The 24,848-nt window shown below is 38.4% G+C and overlaps 1 protein-coding gene across 1 annotated transcript in view; it reads left to right on the forward strand.

The window, feature by feature from the left end:
* Window positions 1–9,467: 9,467 nt before the first annotated feature.
* Window positions 9,468–24,848, forward strand: part of NRK (Nik related kinase) — a 139,150-nt gene continuing 123,769 nt past the window's right edge. Inside the window, exons 1-2 of the mRNA XM_007086430.3 lie at window positions 9,468–9,524; window positions 17,453–17,518. Of these exons, the coding sequence (XP_007086492.2) occupies window positions 9,468–9,524; window positions 17,453–17,518 (123 nt within the window). The remainder of the gene's footprint in view (window positions 9,525–17,452; window positions 17,519–24,848) is intronic.

The raw sequence follows: 24,848 nt of genomic DNA on the forward strand, positions 1-24,848 counted from the left end.
ACATGTAAAAATAGCTAATTATGCTTTTGTGTTCTACCCAAGTGTAGCATTTGTTCTGTGACCTTATGTAAAATGTAGTTTCATGGGCGTGACTTAAGGTTAGTACATGTCTCTAAGTTGGAAACAGAATAGCAATGTCTTCTGTGTAAATAGCCAGAGACCACAATATATAAAGGAAAGGAATAGTAGTTATACAATTTCTCACAATTGGTAAGGACTTAGAGATGCTTTAGTTCAATCTATTTTATAATCCATGAGTTCTTTGCACGAATCCAGGGAAGATAATCATCTAGTGTCTGCTTGAAATATATTTCCCATTAGAGGCAGCTCTCTTCTTTATAAAGCTGCTAATTATTGTTAGAATGTTCACCTTTAGATTTCTATGAGTCGTACCTTTTTACAACTTCTATACATTGATCTTTCTTCCTAATGACATCCTGTTAAAAATATCTGAAGATTGCTACTCCATTTCCCTAAAACTTCCTCTCAAAAACTATGTATCACCAGTCCCTCAACCTTTCTGAATGTCATGATTTCTAAATTATTCACTATTCTACTTTCCCTAGTTTGGAGATTATATGGTTGAAATATAATACCCCAAAATAATCACACCTATTCAGATGTCTTTATCGGGTATAAGGTACAATTTAAAAATTGTTTTTGATTTGGATATTTTATTGGTCTTCCTGGTACCACTGCAATACTAAATTAACATTACCTTTAAAAGTTAAATTTCTCACTTCTTATGCTTATGGAATTGATTGTTTGATTTTATTAAACTTATGGGCAAAGTTTTATACTTACATCTATAAAATATCATCTGGTTGGTTGAGGCCAATTATTCTTGCACAGTATGATTCTCTACAGAATGGACCTTCTACTTTAATGGTCTAGTCTATACTCAAAGGGAATGCAAAATACCAAAAGTAAAAACAAAAGGAGGAGCAAGGCAGCCTAAAGTCAGCAAGAACTGGCCCTCATTTATGCTTATTCTTTGCTACATTTCAGTCTGCCCCCTGCCTCCCCCTTTTCTAACCCCTGCTTATTCATCATTCCTGTCAACTCAAGTCTCATCTCTAGTTTTATCTTCTCAGCTTGTCTGCTTCACTGCCTCCCAAATCTATGCTCAATTCATTGCTTGTCTCCTCTATCCTGTTCTGGACTTGGGACCCTTTCCTTTGAACTAATTCTAAAGACTACCTTATGTCTGTGCCCAGTCACTTCCCTAGTTCTACTCCCTTTTTGCTCTGACCTTGGAGTGCCAAAACTAGGAAAACTGCTGTCAATGTATTTTTAATAATTCTTCCAAGTTTGAGTTCATCAACAAAAGTTATATGTATGTCTTTCATGTTGTCACTTAAAACATTGATTAATACGTTAAACACCAGGCCAAGGACAAAAATTCTGTACCACATTCTTTTTAGAGTTTCTGTCTTTAAGATTCTGTTTATTTTTTTCTCTAAATTTTAACAAACTTGATTTCTCAAATCATAGAGAATTACACTGTTAGTTCAGTGACCACTTACCACATGTGTCTATACAAATTTAAATGTACCTCAATTAAAATTAAATACAATTAAAAATCCAGTTCCTAAGTCATACTAGCTATGTTTCAAGTACTCAGATACATGTTGCTTATAGTTACCATATTGGATAGTGCAGATACAGAACAGTTTCACCACCATGGAAAGTTCTATTGGACAGCACTACTCTAGAATGCATATTTTATTATGCTCAGTATAAGTTTATATCAATATTACAAGTTCTTTTCAATTTGCTATTGATTCATTAGTTAACTTTTTGGTTCAATTGGTCATGAATATGCCTATCTGCACTTTATCCAGCCCATGTTTGTCTATCTTGTCTAAGGAGATATTATAAGATCCTCTGTTGAAATAAAAATATAGTGACTATAGTAGTATCCTGGTCTACTTGGTGAGAAAATCAGTTCATTAGTTATTTATTGATTTGTAACAAATCATCCCAAAATGTAGGGCTTAAAACAATAACCTTTTCTTATCTCTCATGTTTTCTATGGGTTAGGAGTTTGGGAGTGGCTTAGTTCAGGGTCTGTCATGAAGTTGCAGTTAAATGCTGCCTGAGACTGCTATCATCTGAAGGCTTGAATGAAGCTGGGAAATCTGCTTTCAATATGGTTTATCACATGATAGGCAAGATGGTATTGGCTGTTGACCACAAACCTCAATTCTCCTCCATATAGACCTCATCACAGGGCTGCTTCAGTGTTCTCAAAGCTTGGCAAATGGCTCATCACATATCAAGGAATCTGAGAGTCCTAGCTAGAAGCTCCAATGTATTTTGTAAACTAGATTTATAAGTCATACATTATCAATTCCTCTGTATTCTATTAGCCACATAGGTTCAGCCATGATTCGTGGTGAAAAGAGATCACACAAGGTCATGTTATGAATAACAAGATGCCTGGTTCATTGGGGGATACCTCGAAGCCTTGATATTATTACACCATTCAACATAGAACATAAGTTGGTTTGTCAGGGGTTATTATTAATGTATCCCTGCTTGCTCCTGGGAAGCATCTCCTTGGACTCAACTGTATAATATTCTGTGAGAATTTCCCGAGCACCAACATCAAGTTTATTGGTTTATAGTTTCTGGGATCTAGTTTTTTGTTCTGTCTTGAAAATAGGAATATATCCATTTTTCAAACTCCTGGTGCTCCTGTGATGTTCTAAAGACCACGACAATCACATCTGAAAGGTTTTGTTTTGTTTTGTTTTGTTTTCTTCAGTCTGTCTTTTCTTTTTCAGCCTGGAGGTTTGCTCTAAAGGGCAGCAGCTGTGTGCTTTCTGTCAATCTGCTTAAACTTTGTTACTGCATCACAAAAATTTTTTGTTGAACTAATGTTCTCTCAGAACATTCTGAATTTTGTGTGCATGTAGGTGTATGTGTGTATGCACATGCGTTGCTTTCTAAAAATCATAAAAATGAACAATAACTATATATAACTATATATAGTTATATATATAATTATATAATATATATTTATTATATTATATATTTATATATTATATTAAATATATTTATATAACTATATATGATATATAATAATTATATAAAACTATATCTATATCTATATATCTATATATCTATATATTATATAGATAGATATATATATAGATATATATCTATATATATAATACAATCCTGCAATTTCCAGATCACCAACTAGCTTTTTTTCAATCCTCAGAATTAAATCAAGAGTAGCAGCTTTTTGGGGTGCCTGGGTGGCTCAGTCGGTTAAGCGGCCGACTTCAGCTCAGGTCACGATCTCGCGGTCCGTGAGTTCGAGCCCCGCGTCGGGCTCTGGGCTGATGGCTCAGAGCCTGGAGCCTGCTTCAGATTCTGTGTCTCCCTCTCTCTCTGCCCCTCCCCCGTTCATGCTTTGTCTCTCTGTCTCAAAAATAAAATAAAACGTTAAAAAAAGAGAATATCTTAAAAAAAAAAAAGAGTAGCAGCTTTTTCCATTGTTTATCTTCTAATAAATGAAATTGTCAGCTTGGCAATTCAAAAACTTATTAGATTCTGCTTTTTCTTTTGGAAAAAAAATTAAGGAGATAATTTTAGAATTAGTTATATCTGTATATTTACCTGGAAAGATATCATTGATACATGCTGTTAAGTTGTAAGGTTGTATATATGGTATAATCCCAGTTTTTTAAAACAAACAAGAGAAAACAAAAGAATGAAGAAAGAGATGTATGCATGTGTGCGTGTATATGTGTGTGTGTGTGTGTGTGAGCATGTGCATATGTGTTTCCATAAAGTTTATGGTCCTGGAGAATGGTATGGAAGGATATATACACCAAATCATTAACATGTTGAAGGAGCGAGTGGTGGTGGTGGTGTGTGATTGGATGGAGAAGGTAGAGACTGTTACCTTTTCTTTCATTTATCTTTGAAAGTTTTGATTTATTACCATATGTATTAATTTGATAAGTTTTTGTATAATAATATAAAACATTAAAAATATGCTCTCTATCATTATTACTTCCTCCCTGAGTAGCAGTGTTGTAACCGAAATTTAGGAAAATATTGCCCATTATATAGTTCCTATCATCGGTCTATAACATATGCCCATAATGATATCACTTCTGTTTCCTCTTTCCTTTTTATTCTCCATCAAAGGGATATCCATCCTGCTTATGTGATGTATTCTTTTCTACATATATGTATAATTTCTTAATGTTTGGTGTTATTCCTCTTTTCTTCATTGAGTTTTCTCTCTTTTAAAATACACACTTTCTGGTTGTGGGATGCTAGCTGCAACTCTTACTTTGTCAAGCCTCAGTGATAGGGAGATTACACACACACACACACACAACACACACTTCAACTATGTTTATTATACATTTGTATTCAGGGAGAAATCCAAGTTTTGTTGTATCTGAAGCTTTTATAATCTGGGGAGCCCACTTCAAAAAAGGAATATAGAGTTATCAATACAGAATTACTGGGACCACTGCCCGGCCCTTGGAAATGCAAATGAGGTTTCTTGAAGCATAAGTTTCATTAGCATCAATTAATGTGCTTCTGGTGAGTTCTGAGTGAGGAAGAATGGCTATCCTGAAGTTTCTGGGTGGGGAATTCCAGAATGAGAATGATATGGCCTCCAAGATGGAAAAGATAAAAATAAAAGGAAGCCCCATGACCAACTTCAGAAATTTATCTGAGTTTTGGGTTTAATTTCCTTGTTTTAGTTCTCTTTATAAAACAATTGTCTTTTTTTAGCATTGCATTCCAGTTTTCAATAGCAATGAGACCCGTGTTCAGTTAGGATCAGATTTCCAGGGCCTCATTTTAGAAACAAGCATAGCTCAAATCATGCCGAGCTTAAGAGCATTCCATAACAAGTGACGGAAGCTTTGCAAACTATGGTCAGAAGGCACATTTCATGACCTTTAGCCTGAGAAACATCAGGTGGCTTGTTGCTTTGTCCCCAGAGGAGTGGCACATAAGAAATATCAAAAGGAATGGTTGCAAGAGTGTTGGGGATTGTGGCAGAAATCCTACAGTTGCAAATGTGTCTCCATAAAGAAAAAAGAAAACTTTAAGAAGGCCCATTAAAGCAGTGGTTCCCAAAGAAGTTTCCTCCCTCAACAAGCAGTTCCTGACACTCTTTCAGATATGCTGCCCCAGCCTCTTACAAGTATATTGGGCGGTATTAGATCTTTAGTGTTTGCCATCACAAGAGTTAGAAAGTATTTTTTTAAGAAGATCACTATATAACCTTATTTCACTAGTGCCACCCAGGAGCAGTAATTGTAGACAGCAAATTTGTCCTAACAGAAGTTGGCAAGATACTCATTTTCATACATGAGGTGTCAGAGTAGAGGAAAAACAATAAATGACAGAACTTTTGTGTGCTTAAATATTTAACAAATGGCTAATAAAGCATATTATGAGGTTCATTTTTAAAGTGTTTATTTACATATATATTGCCAATCATAAATGAGTGAATAAAAAAGGAGAAAAAGCAGCCTAGAACCTTTTGAATCTATGTATGTTATTACACACACATGCTCTTACAATATACTTTCTCCAGATCATGGTGACTAGCAATGTACGTGAAAAAAAGAATATGCAGTTATTTATATACAAAGATGAAGTGTTGGCTTTGGAGTTGTTTTTTCTCAAAAGACATCACTGGCCAGAGAGGAAGTATTATCAAGGGCTAAAGGACTAAAGAATGGAGAGATGCACACTGACCCTCTGGAGGATCAAGTCCATACCCTTGGCACCATGTCATAGTATTCCTACCAACTGAACTAACTGGCTATAACCTTGCCATTTAGCACCTCAGTTCTGCTAAGCATGATTGCTCACAAACACAGCCTCCTTCAAGACTTCACTGAATAGGGTTTGTTCTCAGCCAAAAACAAACAAACAAACAAACAAACAAACACACCTCTCTGGAAGGAATAGGTATGGATTTTAATATTTTACAAGCATTGAAAATTGCTGGGATTATTTTCCTCTGGAATTTTCTTAAGCTTGAAATCCATGATTTTTCCCTGTGAGATGATCCATTTGGTAATCTCTGGTTAGGCAGGTCGCTAGCTACTCTTGGACTATAACTGGGTTCCATTTATTTTTATAAAGCCCTTGTTATTTCTGTTAGGAGGGCTTGAAGGCTGCAAGGGGGAAAGGGGAACTGGATAGTTCATGGGCCTAGCTAATGTCATCTGATCTGACTTACCCTGAGGCTTTTTTGAATTTGGCTCCTCTTCACACAGTCTCAAAATATGCACAGGTCCTTCAGTCATTGACAAGTGGTCTCTGGAGCCAGACTGCCTGAGTTCCAATTTCTAGCTGTGAGGCTTTAGGAAAGTTACTTTATCTCTCTGTGCCTCAATTCCCTTGCCAATGAAATGGAGATAATTAAAAATCTGGATGAATTTTTGACAAAATTAAATGAGATAGTATATACGAAACACTTAGACCAGAAGATATATCAAGCACTCAAAACATTTTCGATATAAAAAAAAAATACCAACAACCAAAAGTTAGAAAGCTCTCAGGACCTTAAGATAACAGAATGGATTGGAAGAGAAAGAGATGTAATGAATACGGGACATATAGTGCTGACAGATAAATTATTTCCGGGTAAAACACAATCTGACAAGTTCCTAGATTCTGAATGGACTAGGGTTGTTTTTATGCATTTTGAGGTCAGAAAAGAAAGAGAGAAAAAAATAACATTTTAAAAGGGAAGGGGAAGTGATGGTTTGGGGATGAGGAGAAAAGAAGTCCTGAAGTCAGAAAACAAGTGCCCTATTTCAAGGTTTCTCTCAGGGTTAAGCCTCATGCTTGGGGGCCACCTATTTGCCTTCTGGTCTGTTAGCTAGGCTGACCTTCCCTAAACCTGCCAGAGAAATTCCCATAATGCCAGTTTACAAGGCAAAGTTTCCATGCTCTTCCATGCCTCATTTTTCCTTGAAAATAATAACTTAAAAATGTGTAGGTTCTCTACCATGTTCTGGTCAAACACCTAGATTCCCACCCACACCCACCCCCCCAGGGGGGGTCCCACCCTGCTAAGTGGCTAATCCCTGTGGAGTCAACTAGAGAGCCTTGCAACTAGAGAGCCCAAAGATCTAGCCTGGATTCTTTTGCCTGGTTTGGACTCCTCTCCTTAGACAGGCTAAAACAGTCTGCCATTGGGGGCCATGGGGCATTTCCCCACACATTACCTGCAGCAAACCGCACTGCCAAAAAAAAAAAAAAAAAAAAAAAAAAAGCCTTAAATTATGAACACTTCTTCCCTTTAGCAACAACTCTTCAGAATTCCTTTAAATATTGTATTTCTTGACTCCGTGTTTTGATTTCTGAAAACTAGATATGTATACAAAAGTGTAGCTTTCTATTAACTAGTTCACCTGCCCATCTCTAGTCATGAATTGCTGTTTTCAGGCACATATTTAGTAACATCCAGAAGAGTTTTCCTAATCACTCAGGAATTCTTAAACTGTGTTTTAAAAGGCAAGATTTTGTGCGGTGGAGTTGTCAAGATTTGGATTTTTGGAAAATGAAATTTCTGTATGGTTTACATCATATTTGAATTAACATGAAAATTCGATCCAGAACACCCGAGCTTCTTTCTGGTGGGGGTGGTTGTTAGTTTTCTCCGCACCCGTTAACGGAGAATTTATTTAGGGAGACCCGGTTATTCAGACCGGCTGTGGCCATTACAGAGCTCACTGAGGCTCGGAGGTTAAGGAATGCAAAGAGGTCAAACTGAGAACTTGAAACAGACATGAAATAATCAAAATCCACCAATATATAGAGAATAATTACAAAAGTTAGAAGCGTGTGTCAGAAATGGTGAACTTCAGGTAGGTAGGAAAAATTATTCGTGTAAATCTTCCTACAAATGGTAGAATTTTCTTAATTAAAAAAGAAACAGGAACCCCTCCCCACACACGCACACACATTGCGCTCCAACTCCAGAGTGCCGGTGTGCGTGAAAGCAGTCTGTAAGTAAGCTCCAGTAAGTAAGCAAGCAGCTTCGGGACATTTTCTAAAGTGCTCTTTGCAGTGCAAGAGCTTAGAATGCGGTTAGTTTTAGGCACGGAATCCCTTTCCAATAAACTCTTCAAGAGGCGCCTTACTTCTTTAGACTAAATACCATTTGTCAGATTCTTTTAAAACGTGTGTCAGATACCAGGAGCTTTGTGGGGGAAATGGAGGCGAAGAGCCTGGGCGCCCTGAAATGTTTTGCAACGAATGAGCGAATGAATGAAACCTGGCCCCAGAGAGCTGGAGACTGGGGAATTAGCAGGAACTTTCTCTGTGCTCTTGGAACGCAGCAAACTGCAAACTTAGGAACTGGGAGAGCTGGGGCTTCAGAGAGTCAATCAGTGTCACTCAACTCCTAGCATCTGTGAACAGGTGCGGTTCCGACTGAGCATCCCGGGCCTGGTACCAACTAACTCTGGGGCAGAAAAGATGCGGCCCTCCTGAAGGGGACTTCGCAGCCTGTCCACGCCTCACTGCCCTCATCTAGTGGCTTCGAAGGCCAAGCTGTGGTAGCCCTGCTATGCACTTGGTGCTTTTTCCCTGCCCTTACAGGGGCTCGCCTAGGTCTGATCCCTAACCCAGTGCCCAGTCATTCCCTTATCTAACTTGATGGGTCTTTGAGTAAATGAAGCAATAAAATCAGAGTAGCATAAAGAGAAAATAGACAACTAAAAAAGTCACAAGTGTTTAACGGAGAGGAGGGCGCGGGCTGTTTGGACTGTGGCAGAGCTGTGAGGCCCAGACTGGGAGCGGCGCGGAGCGGGACCGGTTTTCCGGGGCTGGCAGCTGCCTCGAAAAAGTTTCCTCTGGAACACTCGCCAGCGGGGGCGGGGGCGGGGGCGGGGGCGGCAGGCGCAGCGGTGTATGTGGGAGGGGGCGTGCAGGCGGGGGAGGCCGCCAGGGGCGGCTAGCAAACCGTTATAGTCCTTCAGCACCTCCCTTGGCCAGTGGCCCCCCTAGCCCGCCTCCCCGCCGCGCGGCTGCCCACCTGGCGACGTGACGCTGCACCAATCCTCTTCGAGCTGCTCCCGGGGGTGGGGGGGGGGCCCTCCTTGTACCGCCCCCCTCCCCACCCTGAAAGAGGCGCACCCTGCCGGGGCAGACACTGCGCTCTCGCCCGCAGAGCACCCCTGTAAACTTCTTGGTCTCCAGGACGGACGCTCAGGCGCTTCTCTCGCCTTGGCCAAACTTGCTTTCCCGCCTCTCAAATTCGACTTCCTTGCACTCCAAACTCTTTTCCCTCCAGTTTCCCCTCCTCTGTCTCCCAAGCCACAAACCCCGGTCCCCAATTCTCTCCCCCCACCCCACGCCCTCTCCCTTCTTCTCTCCCTTTTCAACTTCTTGTCCGATTCCACCTCAGGCTCCAAGCATTCCTAACTCAGTCCCCCGCTTTCCTTCGGCTCGAAGCCATGGCGGGACCTGGGGGTTGGAGGGACAAGGAAGTCACGGATCTGGGCCACTTGCCGGTGAGTAGAGGACGCCCATCGCCTCCGAAGTGCTCTCTTCTTCGGGCTCTGAGCACTGGGGTAGGAGACGGACTTGGGCAAGCCGGGCTAGGACAGAAGTTCGACGGGACCATGGGTGCGGAAAGAGACCCCAGGAGTTGGCTTGTGGAAAAGGCGCTCCCCCGCCAGACTCCCGGCCGCGCCAAGTTCACGAAAAGGCAAAGCGACGGGGGTGGGGAAGAGAGAAGAGGTGGCAGTGGGGTGGTGCGGGCGCTGAAATACGGGACATTTTCTAGCGGTGTTCGAATGTCTTTTTGTCTAGCGGTGCTCGGGTACCTGTACTTCCAGAGCTCGAGGAGAGGCCAAAGAGCAAGACGATGCTTGGCTTCCTGAGAGCACTCTTCCCTGTCACCCCGCCGCCCTATCGTTTGCTTCTTTTGCCAAAGCAGATGCCCACTCGCGGAATGACCTTTACTTCTAGGTGACAGGGGGCTAGAAAATTAAAGCTTTGGAGGCTCATTTCTCTCACTTTATAATGGCGCTTTCTAAAACCTTATTCTGCCAGGGCACTGTTCTCGATTTAGTATTGCAGGAGCGAAAGCACTCGACGCCGCTTGGGGAAGAAGTGAATTCTGCACACCCCAGTTTAAAAAAGAAAATATTGTTCTCACTAGCTATCCAGATATAGATTTTTCTCAGGGTTTTCGTTTGTGGATTCTCTTTTTTCCAAATGCCCGGCTTCCCTCCAGAGTTGTAATTGATTGGCGAGCTATTATCGCTGTCGTTATTAGTAGAGTTATTATTTTAGCAGTGCCGTTTATTTCATTGGCATCTGGTCTCTGACAGATATTGGATTCCACCCAACTCCGTTTTTTAAGTTCCCTTTTTAGATTGGCATTTCACTCGCACCCTCTCTTGAATGCAAAGGGCCCCTGGACTCTCTGAAAGGGAATAAGCATGCACCATGCTGGAATAATCACCAGGCAACTGTAGTTCAGGGCTGTGGCCTGTGTGCTTTGGGAAAAGCTAAATATTAACCTTGAGGTTATAGGACTATTCAGATTCGCAGTACTTTAATTTTATACATATTTGCCATTTAAAGATTGTCTTCTTAATGAGGGCAGACACCTGTCCCCATAAAAAAAAAATGGGGCATTCCCCAAGCCTCACCTATATAATTTTATACTAGAATGGTGTAGAGGAGGTGGTGATGCACATGGGTAACATTTTAGCAAATTGTCTTCAGTCTTAAAGAAAGGAACTTCAATATTGACATGTTGAGTTGCAAATATTAACATTATGGTTATTGATACAGCTTTATAAAATAAATTCACAAAATGTTTAGAAGTTAAATCTTTTTTTACCCTGCATACATGAAATTTCTGGCATGTGGAGACCTCAATTGGTGGTTTCCTTTCTGAACAGAATTTTCATATTTTGACTAGATTTACTCTGAAGTAAAAGTGTAAAATCAACGAATAAAATGTTACCATCCTCCAACATTCCCTATATATGGTGGGAGAAAGAGGGAAAAAAAGCAAACTAGGGCAAATATGTGAAACCACAAATAAGTAAACTGAAATAAACCTTTTTTTTTTCTAAAATTGACTGAAGAGTGGAATTGGTAAGACGTCATAGAAATGATATAGTAGGGAATTCCAAACCCAGGGGCGGAAAAGGTTTTATTGCTACAAAAAAATGGGGGCAAATGGCCCAGACTAACTGACCCCGTCATGGCCCTGGGACATAAGAACTTGGTGAGAGCTGAGGAGATAAGGAGAAAGGCTATAATCTTTACATTGCAGTTCAGTGCAATATTAGTTTTCTGGGATTTGGTCGGGGTGTGGAGGGGAGAAAGATGAGGCTGGTTTTTAATGTAGGAATAGGGGAAACAAAACCTCAGGGCATTGATGCTTAATTTCATTTTATAGACTTCGTGAAAGTGTTGTAAAGTCATCAGCTTCTAACAATTTTTAAATTTTTATTATACAAGATCCATTTTATCTCAATGTGGAGGTCATCACCATAGCAAATTATGCATATTTAAGCAAATTATGCCCAATTCTCCCCTCTCCCAAACAGCCAGGTCTAAACCCTAAGAAATCTAGCAGAAGAGTAGCACTCCCTTCAGAATTTCCTTACCGTCAAATTTCTAGAGATGCAAAACATTCACTATTGTTTAGGTCACAGAGGTATATTTTTAATGATTTGATATTTCTTTGCATTTGACTTATTTCCTGAGGAAGTAGAAGTAAAAGTAAATGAAGAAGTCAAAAGACATCTAGATTGGCTTTTTGGAAGTTTGCACCTTGATAAAAAGTAGATGATAAAGCAAAGAAACCTGCATATGGTGGGATCTCTTCTGATATTTAGCCTCAATGTAATTATCCTCATAGTATATTAAGGTCAGAAGGTTGGCATCAATCAACACCAAATATACCAATTTGACAATAGCCACATAATAAGGGGAGATTCGGACCTTGGTATATCACACTGAGCAAGAGATAATCTTGCAGATTTTAAAATTATTAAATATGGGTCTAGTTTAAGATTGATATATTATGTCCTTTGTAGAGCTGGCCAGCTAAATGACCATAAGGCAAGGACCCTTGAGAGAGGTCAGGCTTGCTGTGCAAACTTGGATTTAAAGAAAGCGGTAGAAGCTTATTTGGTATTTTTTTAATTAGATATTATTTTTAAACCTAAAATAGTAAGCAAGAGTGAAAGCTAGGGAAGCAGGAGAGGAGGGGAAGGAATTGTATAACCTTTTTTGCATAATACACTAAAGTTAGAGACATAAAGAGACCCAACATAGTAATCAGAGAATGACAGGTCAGCTATATTTAATAGGTCGCTGTAATTTTTCTTTCTGATCTACCACTGAATAAATATTTCCTATAGATGACAAAACAAAAAAGAAAGTACAGAGATTTGTGGTTTGTGCTTACTTTTGAAAACACAATTGCAAAGCCTTGTGTGTGTGTGTGCACGCATATGTATGTATTATTTTCACCTTGCCTGCAAGCAATACCTGGATCTCCTCTCTCTCTCTCTCTCTTTCTCTCTCTCTCTCGCTATATATATATATATATATATATATAGGCATACAAGGAGAAAAAATTAAGATGTATATATACATGCATATATACATATACATGTATACATGTATATATGCGTGTATATATACATATGTATATATATATATGTATACATATATATATATATATACACACATATATACATATATACATCTTAATTATTTCTCCTTGTATGCCCATGCCACTCAATCCTTGGGACTGGAAACTATTTCTTCATCTCCAAATCTGGCACGTCTTTCACTATGATAGTCCCCTTTGCCTTCTGTGCCCAGTATGGTAATGACATTCCTCATGGCTGTGGCCTTGGTATTTGACACTGCCATGTGTAGTCCTAATCTATATTGGGGTCAGGAGTAGACAGGCCTGGAGGACAGTAGTGGCAGAGGTGACCTGAAATAGCACATGATCCAAAAACTATATTTGAATTACATTAGGTTTATATTTAAATATAACTGTCAGCTTTCCCAGTCTTCCACCACCCAGACCAAGCCTGTCTTCCACACTCAGTCCTGAGAACTTTCCTACTTTACAAGAACCTTAGCCCCCTGTTTTGAAGCAGTTTTACCTTCTAGTCCACAAATATTGAAACATTCAGCATGTCTTCCATTATGTATTTCAGAGCATCACCTCAGTATGACACTGTATTTCAACCTATTTTCTCAGTCTCCCCACTGGCCCCCGCCACTTTCTAGAGCAGTTTATATTACTGCACAAGAATAATGCACAAGAATCATTTTGGGGGATCTTGGGGCCCATCCCCAGAAATTCTGATTTCATAATTCGATGGTAGGGATAAGGAATCTATATTTTAAACACGATTCCCCAAGTCTATACAGTCCATAGTTTGAGAAATATTGGTCTTGAGGAAGAGGTTTTCCTTTCTAAATGTTCCATTTGAATTGTGAAGCCCATTCCTCTATCTCTATAACTCTCTCTGGCACTTGCTGTGCTACATATTTCACTTTCAGGTTTTCTCTTCATAAACTTTTCATAAAATCTCTACTTCTAATATTTAAAACAAAAGAAGAAAAGTCTCTGCTAGTCCTTCTAGGTGCTGTGCAATCTTTTCCCTTTCTTTAGCTGTCTAATGGCTTGTGTTCCCTAGTTTTTTTTTTTACTACCCTAAATCTAAAGCTCTTTACTATTCATACTGACCACTTATCAGTTCCCTTTTATTCTTAATTTCTGCTATATTTGTTTCTGTTGATCAGCCTCTGCTTTTGAGCCTCCTCCATGACCAGTGAACACTGCCTTCTAGTGGCTCTTTTTCTTCCTGTTACCCCCACCCCCCTATCCTTAATAAAATTATCCATCAAGGTGCTAATTCTGCCCCCTCTCCTGGAATTCAGACGACAGAAACAATTCCTGAAAATTTGGGGTTTCAGGGAGCAACCAGACTAAGACTTTTAAATTGCTGGAGATATTTTAGATACATAGAAAATATAACAAAGTGTAAAGGATTTGCCTAGTATTTTATGGTTCAAAAATATTTTAAGACTAGAATTTTCATAATTTCTTTTGAGAAAAGCTTTTACAAACTCTAGAGTTTCTTTTTGACTGACAATTTTTTAACCAAATAGAACACCAATGCATATTAAACCATCAAATAATTCCCAAATTATTGTAGCAATCATAGATACAAAGACCTTCCTCTGCTGGTTCCCTTTTCTCAGAGTGGCAGGGCAGAGAAGAGGACCAAGTAATTATGGAGATCCCTCTGATGTTGACTTTTTAATGTCATAGATACCAATAAAAAGGTTCTCTTTCAATGTTTACTTCCTCGGGAGCCTGGAATAGACTTTCTGTATCATTCAGTGGAAAATCTAATATAAGAAATTGAGTAATGGTACCCTACTAATTAGCATAGTTTCTCACCTCTTTTTTTCCCCCAGTTTGATAATTATTTAGTCTTGAAAGATACTATAGTGGAGATGGGAAACAGAAATATTACATGAAATTAAGTAAAAAAGTACTCTTAGTATAGATGAATACTAAGTTGAGCTGCTTTTAAGAACAGAAGAAAGAGTTTTATAGCATTCTTTTTAAAAATATGAGCATGAGGGGGAGCCTGGGTGGCTCAGCTGGTTAATCTTCAGAGTTCTGCTCAGGTCATGATCTCGTGGTTTCGCAGTTTGTGAATTGGAGCCCCACATTGGGCTCTGTGCTGACAGCTCAGATCCTGGAGAGCTTCAGATTCTGTGTCTCCCTCTCCCTCTGCCTCTCCCCCGCTTGTGTGCTCTCTCTCTCTCAAAAATAAACATTAAAATATTTTTTTTTAAATATGAGCATGAGGAGAATTAAGATCTTTTGGTCATTTATGAGCAGAAAACATTTCCAAACAACATGAATACAGATAAAATAGGACCCCCAAGAATTCCACAGGTATTTTATTATCCCAATCCATTTCTTTGCTTTTTTTGAATAATTATATACCTGAGTTCAAATATGAGTATAAATAATACATTTATTATGCTTTTGAAGGCTAGAAAAAAGCTTAAAGATATTTGGGACTTTTGTGCTCAAAGATTCAGAAGTAAAGTTTTTCAGGTAATACAGTAATTCTCTAATATGTGGTATTTTTCCAGCTAAAATGTAGCTTTAACTATAAAAAGAATGGATTACCAACAGGAAACAACTAACACATTTGATTCTTTTGACAGATGGCCAGAGGTTGTTCCTCCAGAACTAATAATGTCTAATATAAATCCCTCAGTAATATCCTTCAGAGAAATATGCTAATGTGATGAAGTCTTTAAGCCAAACCTTCACAACTCCTTTGTTGGCTATCTTATTTTCCCATTAAACTTTCAATGAGTTATAACAACAATGACATGCTGAATATCAAGGCCACTATAACAATCTATTTTTACTTCTCTTAAATTCACAAAATTATCATTTTAAATAACTTATATTTTCATTGAGAGTATGTTACCTGTACTATTTGGTTATAATAATAGAGTGCATATTGTGACATTGATTTTGATGATGACTTTAAGAAAGTAGGCTGCTGTTTTCTCTAACAATGGTCATATCAAATCCAATCAGGATTTTAGAACATTAGAACCTGTTTTTTTACTATATAATTTTAAAGCTAGGAAATCACCTAACATAAAACCTTCATTTTATATATGTGAAAACTGAGTCCCGGAAAGAGTAAATATCTTACTCAGAGTCCTATAGTTAATTAATGGCAGAGCTGGGGCTAAAACTCCAGTCTCTTGACTCTGTCCAGTTAAATACTTATTGACTGAAGTAATCCTAGAACTGTGTCAATTTCCTATGACACTATTGATAGATTACACAAATATCATGACAGTTTTAAGAAGTCCATTGTTGCAGTCCTAATACATTGCATATCCTCAATAATTTTTCCGTTTAGTTCACATCTGTCACAATGATAAAAATGTTTTCAAACAGGGTTAAGCAAAGTTTGTGTTTATAAAATGTGCTTTCTATATAAAGCATGTGAATGTCTAAGGATTTGCCAGCGATCCTACCACTTTGTGTATAAACTGGTGTCTACTCATACCTCATTTAGGTTTTGCTAATATAGCAAATTAAGCTGCTAGAATAAAAGTTTAAGTAGTGATAAAATTTAAGAAACCATGTTTTGTAGTGAACAAGAAAGGGATATCCATAGTAAAGTTAAGGAAGCAATGTTTAAGAATGAATATGGAAATCTTAGGAATCTGTCCATAAACATGTTTATTTTGTCTTCTATGATGCCACATTCAGGATTAAGACACAGAAAATGTCAGCAGGGAACGTGTGCCATAAAAAAATATTCAGCTGATGCAAAAATTAGCTTAAAAATAAAGAACAGCCCCTCAACTGTCTAGTTAAAAAAAAACTGCTCTTAATACCATGCTCTTATTTTGCTATTCATCTATATTTTTTAGTCTGATTCTATTGACTTAGGCTTATTCAAGGAGCCATACATATTCTTTCTGGGTGTAGCACTAAAGATTATTTATTTACTTATTTACTTTATTGAAGTATAATTAACATATAGTATTATATTAGTTTCAGACGTGCAATACAATGATTCAACAATTCTATACATTACTCAGTGCTCATTACAATCAATTTTATCTATTTCGCCCATTGGCCTGCCCCCCCCATACCTCCCCTGTGACAACCATCAGTTTGTTCTCTGTATTTAAGTCTGGTTTTTTGTTTGCCTCTTTTTTTCCTTTGTTCATTTGTTTTGTTTCTTAAGTTCCACATGTGAGTAATATCATATGGTATTTTTCTTTCTCTGACTTATTTCACTTAGGATGATACACTCTGGATTCATTCATGTTGTTGCAAATAGCAAGATCTCATTCTTTTTCATGACCGAGTAATATACCATTGTATATATACCACACTTTGTGTTATTCATATTTAGAGGTGATATTCTTTCCCAAGAATTACTATTATGTAAATAAACTACCCAGAATTTGTATCCAATTTCTACTCATCATTGCTGTGTGCTAAACTTTCTGCCTAACACTCAAAAAATGAATATTAAAAGAGTTTGTCAACTGAAGGTAGATAAATTTATTTCTATTTTAATAATTTCTCTGATTGCATTAGGAATATACTTCAACTAGACATAATTGTATTCATTTTACAGGTTTGTGATAATTCATTATACAACTGCTTAAGGTTCATGTCATTGTTTCTTTTCTATAAATGATTATACTCTGTCCAGGAAAATTGTGACATGTTTATTCTTTTGGTAAATGACACCATGTTCTTCCCATGAATTCTACGGGAGCAAGGAAGATTGGAAATACAATTCTAGATAGTTGAATACTTGTCTATTTTTCCAAGAAGATTGATATATTTTGTTCTACATTTTTGCAGGATCCAACTGGGATATTCTCACTGGATAAAACCATTGGCCTTGGTACTTATGGCAGGATCTATCTGGTAAGTGGAGTTAGATTATGTATTAGTTATTCATTTTCTATAACAACAATGATTGCAAGTCAAAGCCCTACACTGCAAAGCAAATAATGACAAAAGCATTTCACTTTGGGAGATGAATCAAATTAAGATAGCTCAGTGATATCTGTGAGAATTATTACAAAAGAAATGGATTGAAAATCTACAGTGAATGAACCTACCAACCAAAGGTCTAAAAATTATTAGCATACCATTAATAAAATCAACAGAAAAAATAATTAATTCAAATAAGAAGTACCCAAATAAAAATATCATTTGTTTTATGTTATACATCCATACCATTCTAATTACTCACATTCAACTTTTAAACTGAATGTTACGAAAACAAACATTTCCACAACATTCTACATCATACTGTGTGTCTGTGTGTGCACATGTGTGGAACAGAGTTAGCCAAATAATCTAACAAGAAAAACTCTGCATTTATTTAATGATTATTTCTCAAGCACAAAGTATGTGCCAGGCACTGTAATAGTCCCTGTAGATAAAGTGATTTAAGGGTTGGGAGAGGCACATTTTTACATATTTAAGCACACAAATAACTGTTTATTTGCAATTATATTCCTTGTGTGGTTGTTGAGGATGATGTTGATGCATTTTAGGTAAAGGCAGGGACACTGTTAAGGGCTGACTTGGAGGGGGGCTTACTTTAATGGTCCCATCACCTTGATCAGGTGCCCTTCCCTCACTCTCTAACATGGGAAATAGGCATTTTCTCAGTCTTTTGTGAAGTTCTGTACAAATGTAGTAGTGTTCCTTTTCCCTAGGCCTTTCCCTCAAAAACCAAATCACTATCCCTACGCTGATCCTTATTGTAGACTGACCACAGATCCTCTACATATGGATTATATAGAGGTGTCCTGGTATAGGTCCAGTGGAAGAGGCTTCATTGTAGTTCAGACAGAGTTGCTCTCTGCTTACCAAGCCTGGTACCTTTAGGCTGCATCTGCCTAGAAGGAGATTTTTTTAAAAAATTCATGTACCCAAGTTGGTGTAGGGAAGATCTTTAAAATTTGCACAAAAGTACCTACAGCATTGAAATTGAGTAGTAGAAGTAGCATTGTGGAAGGTTCCTAAAAGCAGAAGGTACCTTGGTGAATAAAGGGTAAAGAGAGAATGCCAATAATTGTGACAAAAGTTTTTTCAAGCCATTTTGACTTTACCTATTAACAGAATCAATAAGGTATAGACAGTGATGTGATACAAACACAAGTATGTTGTTTATGTCACTTCACTTGCATCTCAGACTGATTGATTAGTTAACAATTGTGTGATCTAGGTGAATTTTGCCACCATATGCATAGACACATACACCTACATACGTGGAAGTTCTTCACCTCTTTACGGCATATTTATAATCTTCATGACGCCATACTCATTTTAATTCTTGAAGGGTATGTATGTATGTGTGTGTGTGTGTGTGTGTATAAGTGTGTGTAAGTGTATGCATGTGTTTAAATATGTGTGTATATTTGTTTTGATTTGAAAGAATAAAGCTCTCTCCACCACCAGATTTTGGGAATAAAAACATCAGTCATATAAGGTAAAAGGCAAAGGTAAGGTTAGATAACACACAAAGATGGTTTCTCATCATCAGTCATCAGAACTGTGATGCCATATAAAGAAGAAAAGTCAAGGGTAAAAGGTGAGTTGTACATGGTAGTTCCCTCTTTCTTTTTTTTTCAAACTAGGGTTTATTGAGATGTAGTTTGAATTTGGTAAAATTAGCCCTTTTAAGTATACAATTCTAAGAGTTTGGACTAATACATTTTATCATGTAACTACCACCAGAATCAAGATTTTTCCAAATACATCTTAAAATACACAGTATACCTTTAAGTAATATTATTTAAGTAACACTTCACTATGTGGTGTCCCAGCTTGTATAGTATGGTTATAGTTGTTACATATTTTTCTTTTTTTAAATTTTTAATGTTTATTTTTATTTTTGAGAAAGACAGAGCATGAGTGGGGGAAGGACAGAGAGATAGAGGGAGACACAGAATCTGAAACAGGCTCCAGGCTCTGAGCTGTCATCACAGAGCCTGACTCAGAGCTCGAACTCAGGAACTGCAAGATCATGACCTAGGTCAAAGTTGGACGCTCAGCCAACTGAGGCACCCAGGCGCCCCATATTTTTCTTTTACGTATAATATAAACCCACAATACTACTTCTCTGTTTCCCATACTCAATACTATTACTTTTTATTTAGTTACCTTTTAGAGCAATTAAAATGAAGAAAATATTTTTATTCATTTGAGCCATTTCTGGAATGTTAATTTCTTTGGAAAAATCCAAGTTTCTATTCTTAAGCATGAAGAATTTTCTATAATATTTCTTATAGTGTAAGGCTTCTGGTAATGAATTCTCTGCCTTTATTTATGTGAAAATCCCTCATTTCTTCATTTTTGAAATATATTTTCATTGGATATAGAATGTTATGTTGACAATTTTTCTTTCAGCAGTTTAACGATAATCAGTCTATTGTCTTCTGGCTTTCATAATTTCTGAAGTGTGTCATTCTATCTTTGCTTCTTTGTATTTTTCTTCTTGCTAATTTTAAGACTTTTCTCTTTAACTTTTTCAGTGGTTTAAATATGAAATGTAGGGTTTTTTTGTTTTGTGTGTGTGTAAGCATGTGTGTCTTTGGTGGACTATCATCCTTGGGGTTCTCTGAACTTCTTGGACATGTAATTTGATGTATTGTAATTACCCCAATTGTAATTTGGGGGAAATTCCTGACCTTTATCTCTTCAAATATTTTTATTTTGCTTTCTTCTGTTTCTTCTCCTTGTGGAAAGCCAATTTTATATTTGTTAGGCCATTTGATATTAACATACAGCTCTTGGATGCTCTATTTTGTTTCTTATGTGTGTTTGTATATGTTCATGTTTATTTGCTCTTATTCTCTTTTCTCTTTGTGTTGCACTTTGGATCCATTTTTTTCCTATCTTCAGTTTCACTTCTTACTTTCTCAACTTTTTTGAATCAACTGATAAGACTATCAAAGGCATTTTTTATTTCTTTTACTGTTTTTCATTTCTAGCATTTTCACTTGACTTTTTTATGGTTGACATTTTTGCTGAAATCTCCATTTGTTCATGCGTGTTTTCCATATATTTAATTAAAACATTTTACATATTAATTATAGTTATGTTAAATTTTCTGTCCACACTTTGAATATCCAAGTCATCTCTAATGATGGTATATTGATTACTTTGTCTCTTGAGAGTGAACTTTGTTTGTTTGTTTGTTTGTTTCTCAAAATGTTTGTTTGAATGCCAGACATCATATGTAGAATAGTAGAGATTGAAATAAATAGTAATTATGCCTTGAAATGGGCACGCTTGTTCTTCTAGGTCATTAATATGAGAGGCTGAGTCAGTCTTTTAAGATGAGCTATATTTGGGTTATGTTGTTGCTATGGTTACCCTCAGTTCACCGCCAGCTTCAAGTTCTAATGTTACTTTGTGCTTACATGGTGGTAGGGTTCTCAGTATTCCTGTGATACCCTCAACTTTAGACCTTCCTTGTGCATCTGTGTCTCAAAGAGATTCTCTCTTCATGCTCCTGTGCTTCCCCTAATGTATGCTGGCATTGCTTCTTATTAAGTGCTTGTTAGCCTGACGGTGTGGGGCAGGGAGGAGTTCTCTGCTTTTTTTAATTCAGCCTCAGCCTTAGACAGATCCTATGCCTCCGGATTATGGGAGTAGGTTTTTTTTTTTTTTAGCTATTCTTTCCCTGTGCTAGTCGTAGCATACTTCTTAATGGTCCGAGCTCAGGACTAAATCCTGACCAGAAGTAGAGAAATTATTATTATTATTATTTTACATTTCCCCAAGCTTCAGTGGGTTTTCATTTATATACCCTGGGGGGAACAGAGTTTGCTGCCCTTCCCCTGAAGTTTAAGGCTCTTATTCCTAAAGGAGAAAGGAGTTGGACATGGTTTCATGTTTTTCCTACTGCAGTGGCTTCTGCTCTCTCCCAGGTCAGTACCATACATAAATCCATGGAGAAAAGCCTGTGAGTGTGTATAAATTCCTCTTATATCTATGGCTCCCGAGGGTATTGTACTCTCATGCTAGCCCATACTTGGCCTTTAGCAGTTAATTAAAAATTTAGCTGAATTATTTATACCACCTTCTGTGGTGACGTTGCATTTCCCCTGCAGCCACAGGTGAGCCAGTGCTCACGTTCCATCTCTCCTTGAATCATCTTTCATCAGACTTCAGGCTAGTTGGTTTCCTTAAGTCTTGTCTCTGGGTTCAATAAAAGTTATGATTTTCTAGGTTATTCAGCTTTTTCTTCTTGCTAGGGTGGGGGTGGCACTCTTTCCTGCTTTCCACATTCTTATCAGGAGCCAGAAGTCCATGTCAATTCCTTTAACTGAATCTGCATGAAACATCTACCATATGCTAAATCCTATACATATTTTATATGTACCTATTCAGATCCAGAGATAAAAAAAAAAACTTTTCACCATCAGATCTTCAAAGCAGAAACCTCGATGTTACAGAAAGTAGATGACTACAGATGGTTTACTTACATTAGACGGGTTTTCCTTTGTCACTCATTGATGTGACCTCTTTTTTTCTATCTCAAATTAATTTCCTTCTGAAAAAGTCTTGGGATGGTGTTACTGTACACTAATACCTCCTTCATGGAATATAATCTTGAGTATGTAGGAAACTCTTTTAAAAGGTTCATACAATTTATGCCAATAATCTCACTTTTGGAAATCTATGATAAACACCAAAAATGTATAAAAAGCATAAATATTTATTTTAGCAGAAAGATAGCATATGTAGTGAAAATGGGGCCTGCTTTGGAACCAGGCAGACCTGATTCAGTGCCTGTTTGGCCATTAATTAGCAATGACCTTGAGCAAGTCACTTAACCTCTGAGTATACATTTCCTTATTTATAAAATGGAGCTGCTAATACCTACCTTCCAAGATATAACTTAGAAACAACACATATAAAGTGCGTGGCACATAGTACATATCTTTTAAAGGTAGCTATTGATATTATTGTTACCGTTTCTATTATTTGTGAAAAGAAAAATTCAGCAAAATCCTAAATAGTAAAAAATAAGATGAAGTAAATATCTACTCAGTCAATATATCATGGCTCCTAAAAGTAATGTTTATGAAAATATATACCAGCATAGAATTATCTTTAATATGTGAAGTAAAGTATTCCATATTATATATACACCATGATTACAGCTATGTTAAAAAACCATGCACGTGAAAAATGGTAAAGTAAATGGTTAGAATAGGATCCTGGGAAGATGGCAGCATAGGAGGAGGCTGGGCTCACTGCGCATCCTGCTGATCACTTAGATTCCACCTACACCTGCCTAAATAACCAGAAAACCGCCAGAAGACTAGCAGAACGGAGTCTCCGGAGACAAACTCAGACGAGAGGCCCATGGAAGAGGGTAGGAAGGGCGGAGAGGCAGTGCACGCTCCACGGACTGGCGGGAGGGAGCCAGGGCTGAGGGGCTGCCCGCCAGCCAAGCTGAGCCCCCGAGTCTGGCTTGCAAAAGCGGAAGGGCCTGACAGAGTGTGTTCCGAAAGCAAGCGGGACTTGACATCTGGAAGGTTATAAGCTAAGAGCTCTGCTTGGAGAACGGGAGGGCTGGGGGACAACGGGAGGGAGAGTTGTTGAGCCCCAGACAACAGAGCTCAGCTTGGCGGGGAACAAAGGCGCTCACCAGGGCCATCTCCCTCGCCCATCACCCAGCCAAAATCCCAAAGGGAACCAGTTCCTGCCAGGGAACTTGCTTGCACTGCGCAAACACCCAAAGCAGTGCTTCTGCGGATCCATCCCTCCGGCGGGTCTGACTCCCTCCTGGTGCTGCAGGGCCCCTCCCAAAGCAGATCTCTGAAGGAAAAGCTAGCTGAGCCTGCCCCTCCCGCACCTGTGCACCTTGCCGATCCACCCCAGCTAATAAGCCAGATCCCCAGCACCACAAGCCTGGCAGTGTGCAAGTAGCCCAGACGGGCCACGCCACCCCACAGTGAATCCCCTAGGAGAATCCTGTCTCCCCTAGGAGAGGGGAAGAGAAGGCACACACCAGTCTGACTGTGGCCCCAGCGGTGGGCTGGGGGCAGACATCAGGTCTGACTGCGGCCCCGCCCACCAACGCAAGTTATTCAAGACAGCGCAGGGGAAGTGCCCCGCAGTCCCGCACCACCCCAGGGACTGTCCAAAATGACGAAACGGAAGAATTCCCCTCAGAAAAACGTCCAGGAAATAACAACAGCTAACGAACTGATCAAAAATGATTTAAACAATATAACAGAAAGCGAATTTAGAATAATAGTCATAAAATTAATCGCTGGGCTTGAAAACAGTATAAAGGACAGCAGAGAATCTCTTGCTACAGAGATCAAGGGACTAAGGGACAGCCAGGAGGAGCTAAAAAATGCTATCAACGAGTTGCAAAATAAAATGGAGACAACTATGGCTCGGATTGAAGAGGCAGAGGAGAGAATAGGTGAACTAGAAGATAAAATTATGGAAAAAGAAGAAGCTGAGAAAAAGAGAGATAAAAAAAATCCAGGAGTATGCGGGGAAAATTAGAGAACTAAGTGATGCACTAAAGAGAAATAATATACGCATAATTGGTATTCCAGAGGAGGAAGAGAGAGGGAAAGGTGCTGAAGGTGTACTTGAGGAAATAATAGCTGAGAACTTCCCGGATCTGGGGAAGGAAAAAGGCATTGAAATCCAAGAGGCACAGAGAACTCCCTTCAGACGGAACTTGAATCGATCTTCTGCACGACATATCATAGTGAAACTGGCAAAATACAAGGATAAAGAGAAAATTCTGAAAGCAGTGAGAGATAAACGTGCTCTAACATATAAAGGGAGACCTATAAGACTCGTGACCGATCTCTCTACTGAAACTTGGCAGGCCAGAAAGGAATGGCAGGAGATCTTCAATGTGATGAACAGAAAAAAAAGGCAGCCGAGAATCCTTTATCGAGCAAGTCTGTCATTTAGAATAGAAGGAGCGATAAAGGTCTTCCCAAACAAACAAAAACTGAAGGAATTCGTCACCACTAAACCAGCCCTACAAGAGATCCTAAGGGGGATCCTGTGAGACAAAGTACCAGAGACATCGCTACAAGCATGAAACCTACGGACATCACAATGACTCGAAACCCATATCTTTCTATAATAACACTGAATGTAAATGGACTAAATGCGCCAACCAAAAGACATAGGGTATCAGAATGGATAAAAAAAAAAAAAAAAAAAAAAAAAAAACAAGACCCATCTA

This window comes from Panthera tigris, chromosome X, assembly GCF_018350195.1.
Source record: "Panthera tigris isolate Pti1 chromosome X, P.tigris_Pti1_mat1.1, whole genome shotgun sequence".
In the NCBI taxonomy this organism is placed as follows: domain Eukaryota; kingdom Metazoa; phylum Chordata; class Mammalia; order Carnivora; family Felidae; genus Panthera; species Panthera tigris.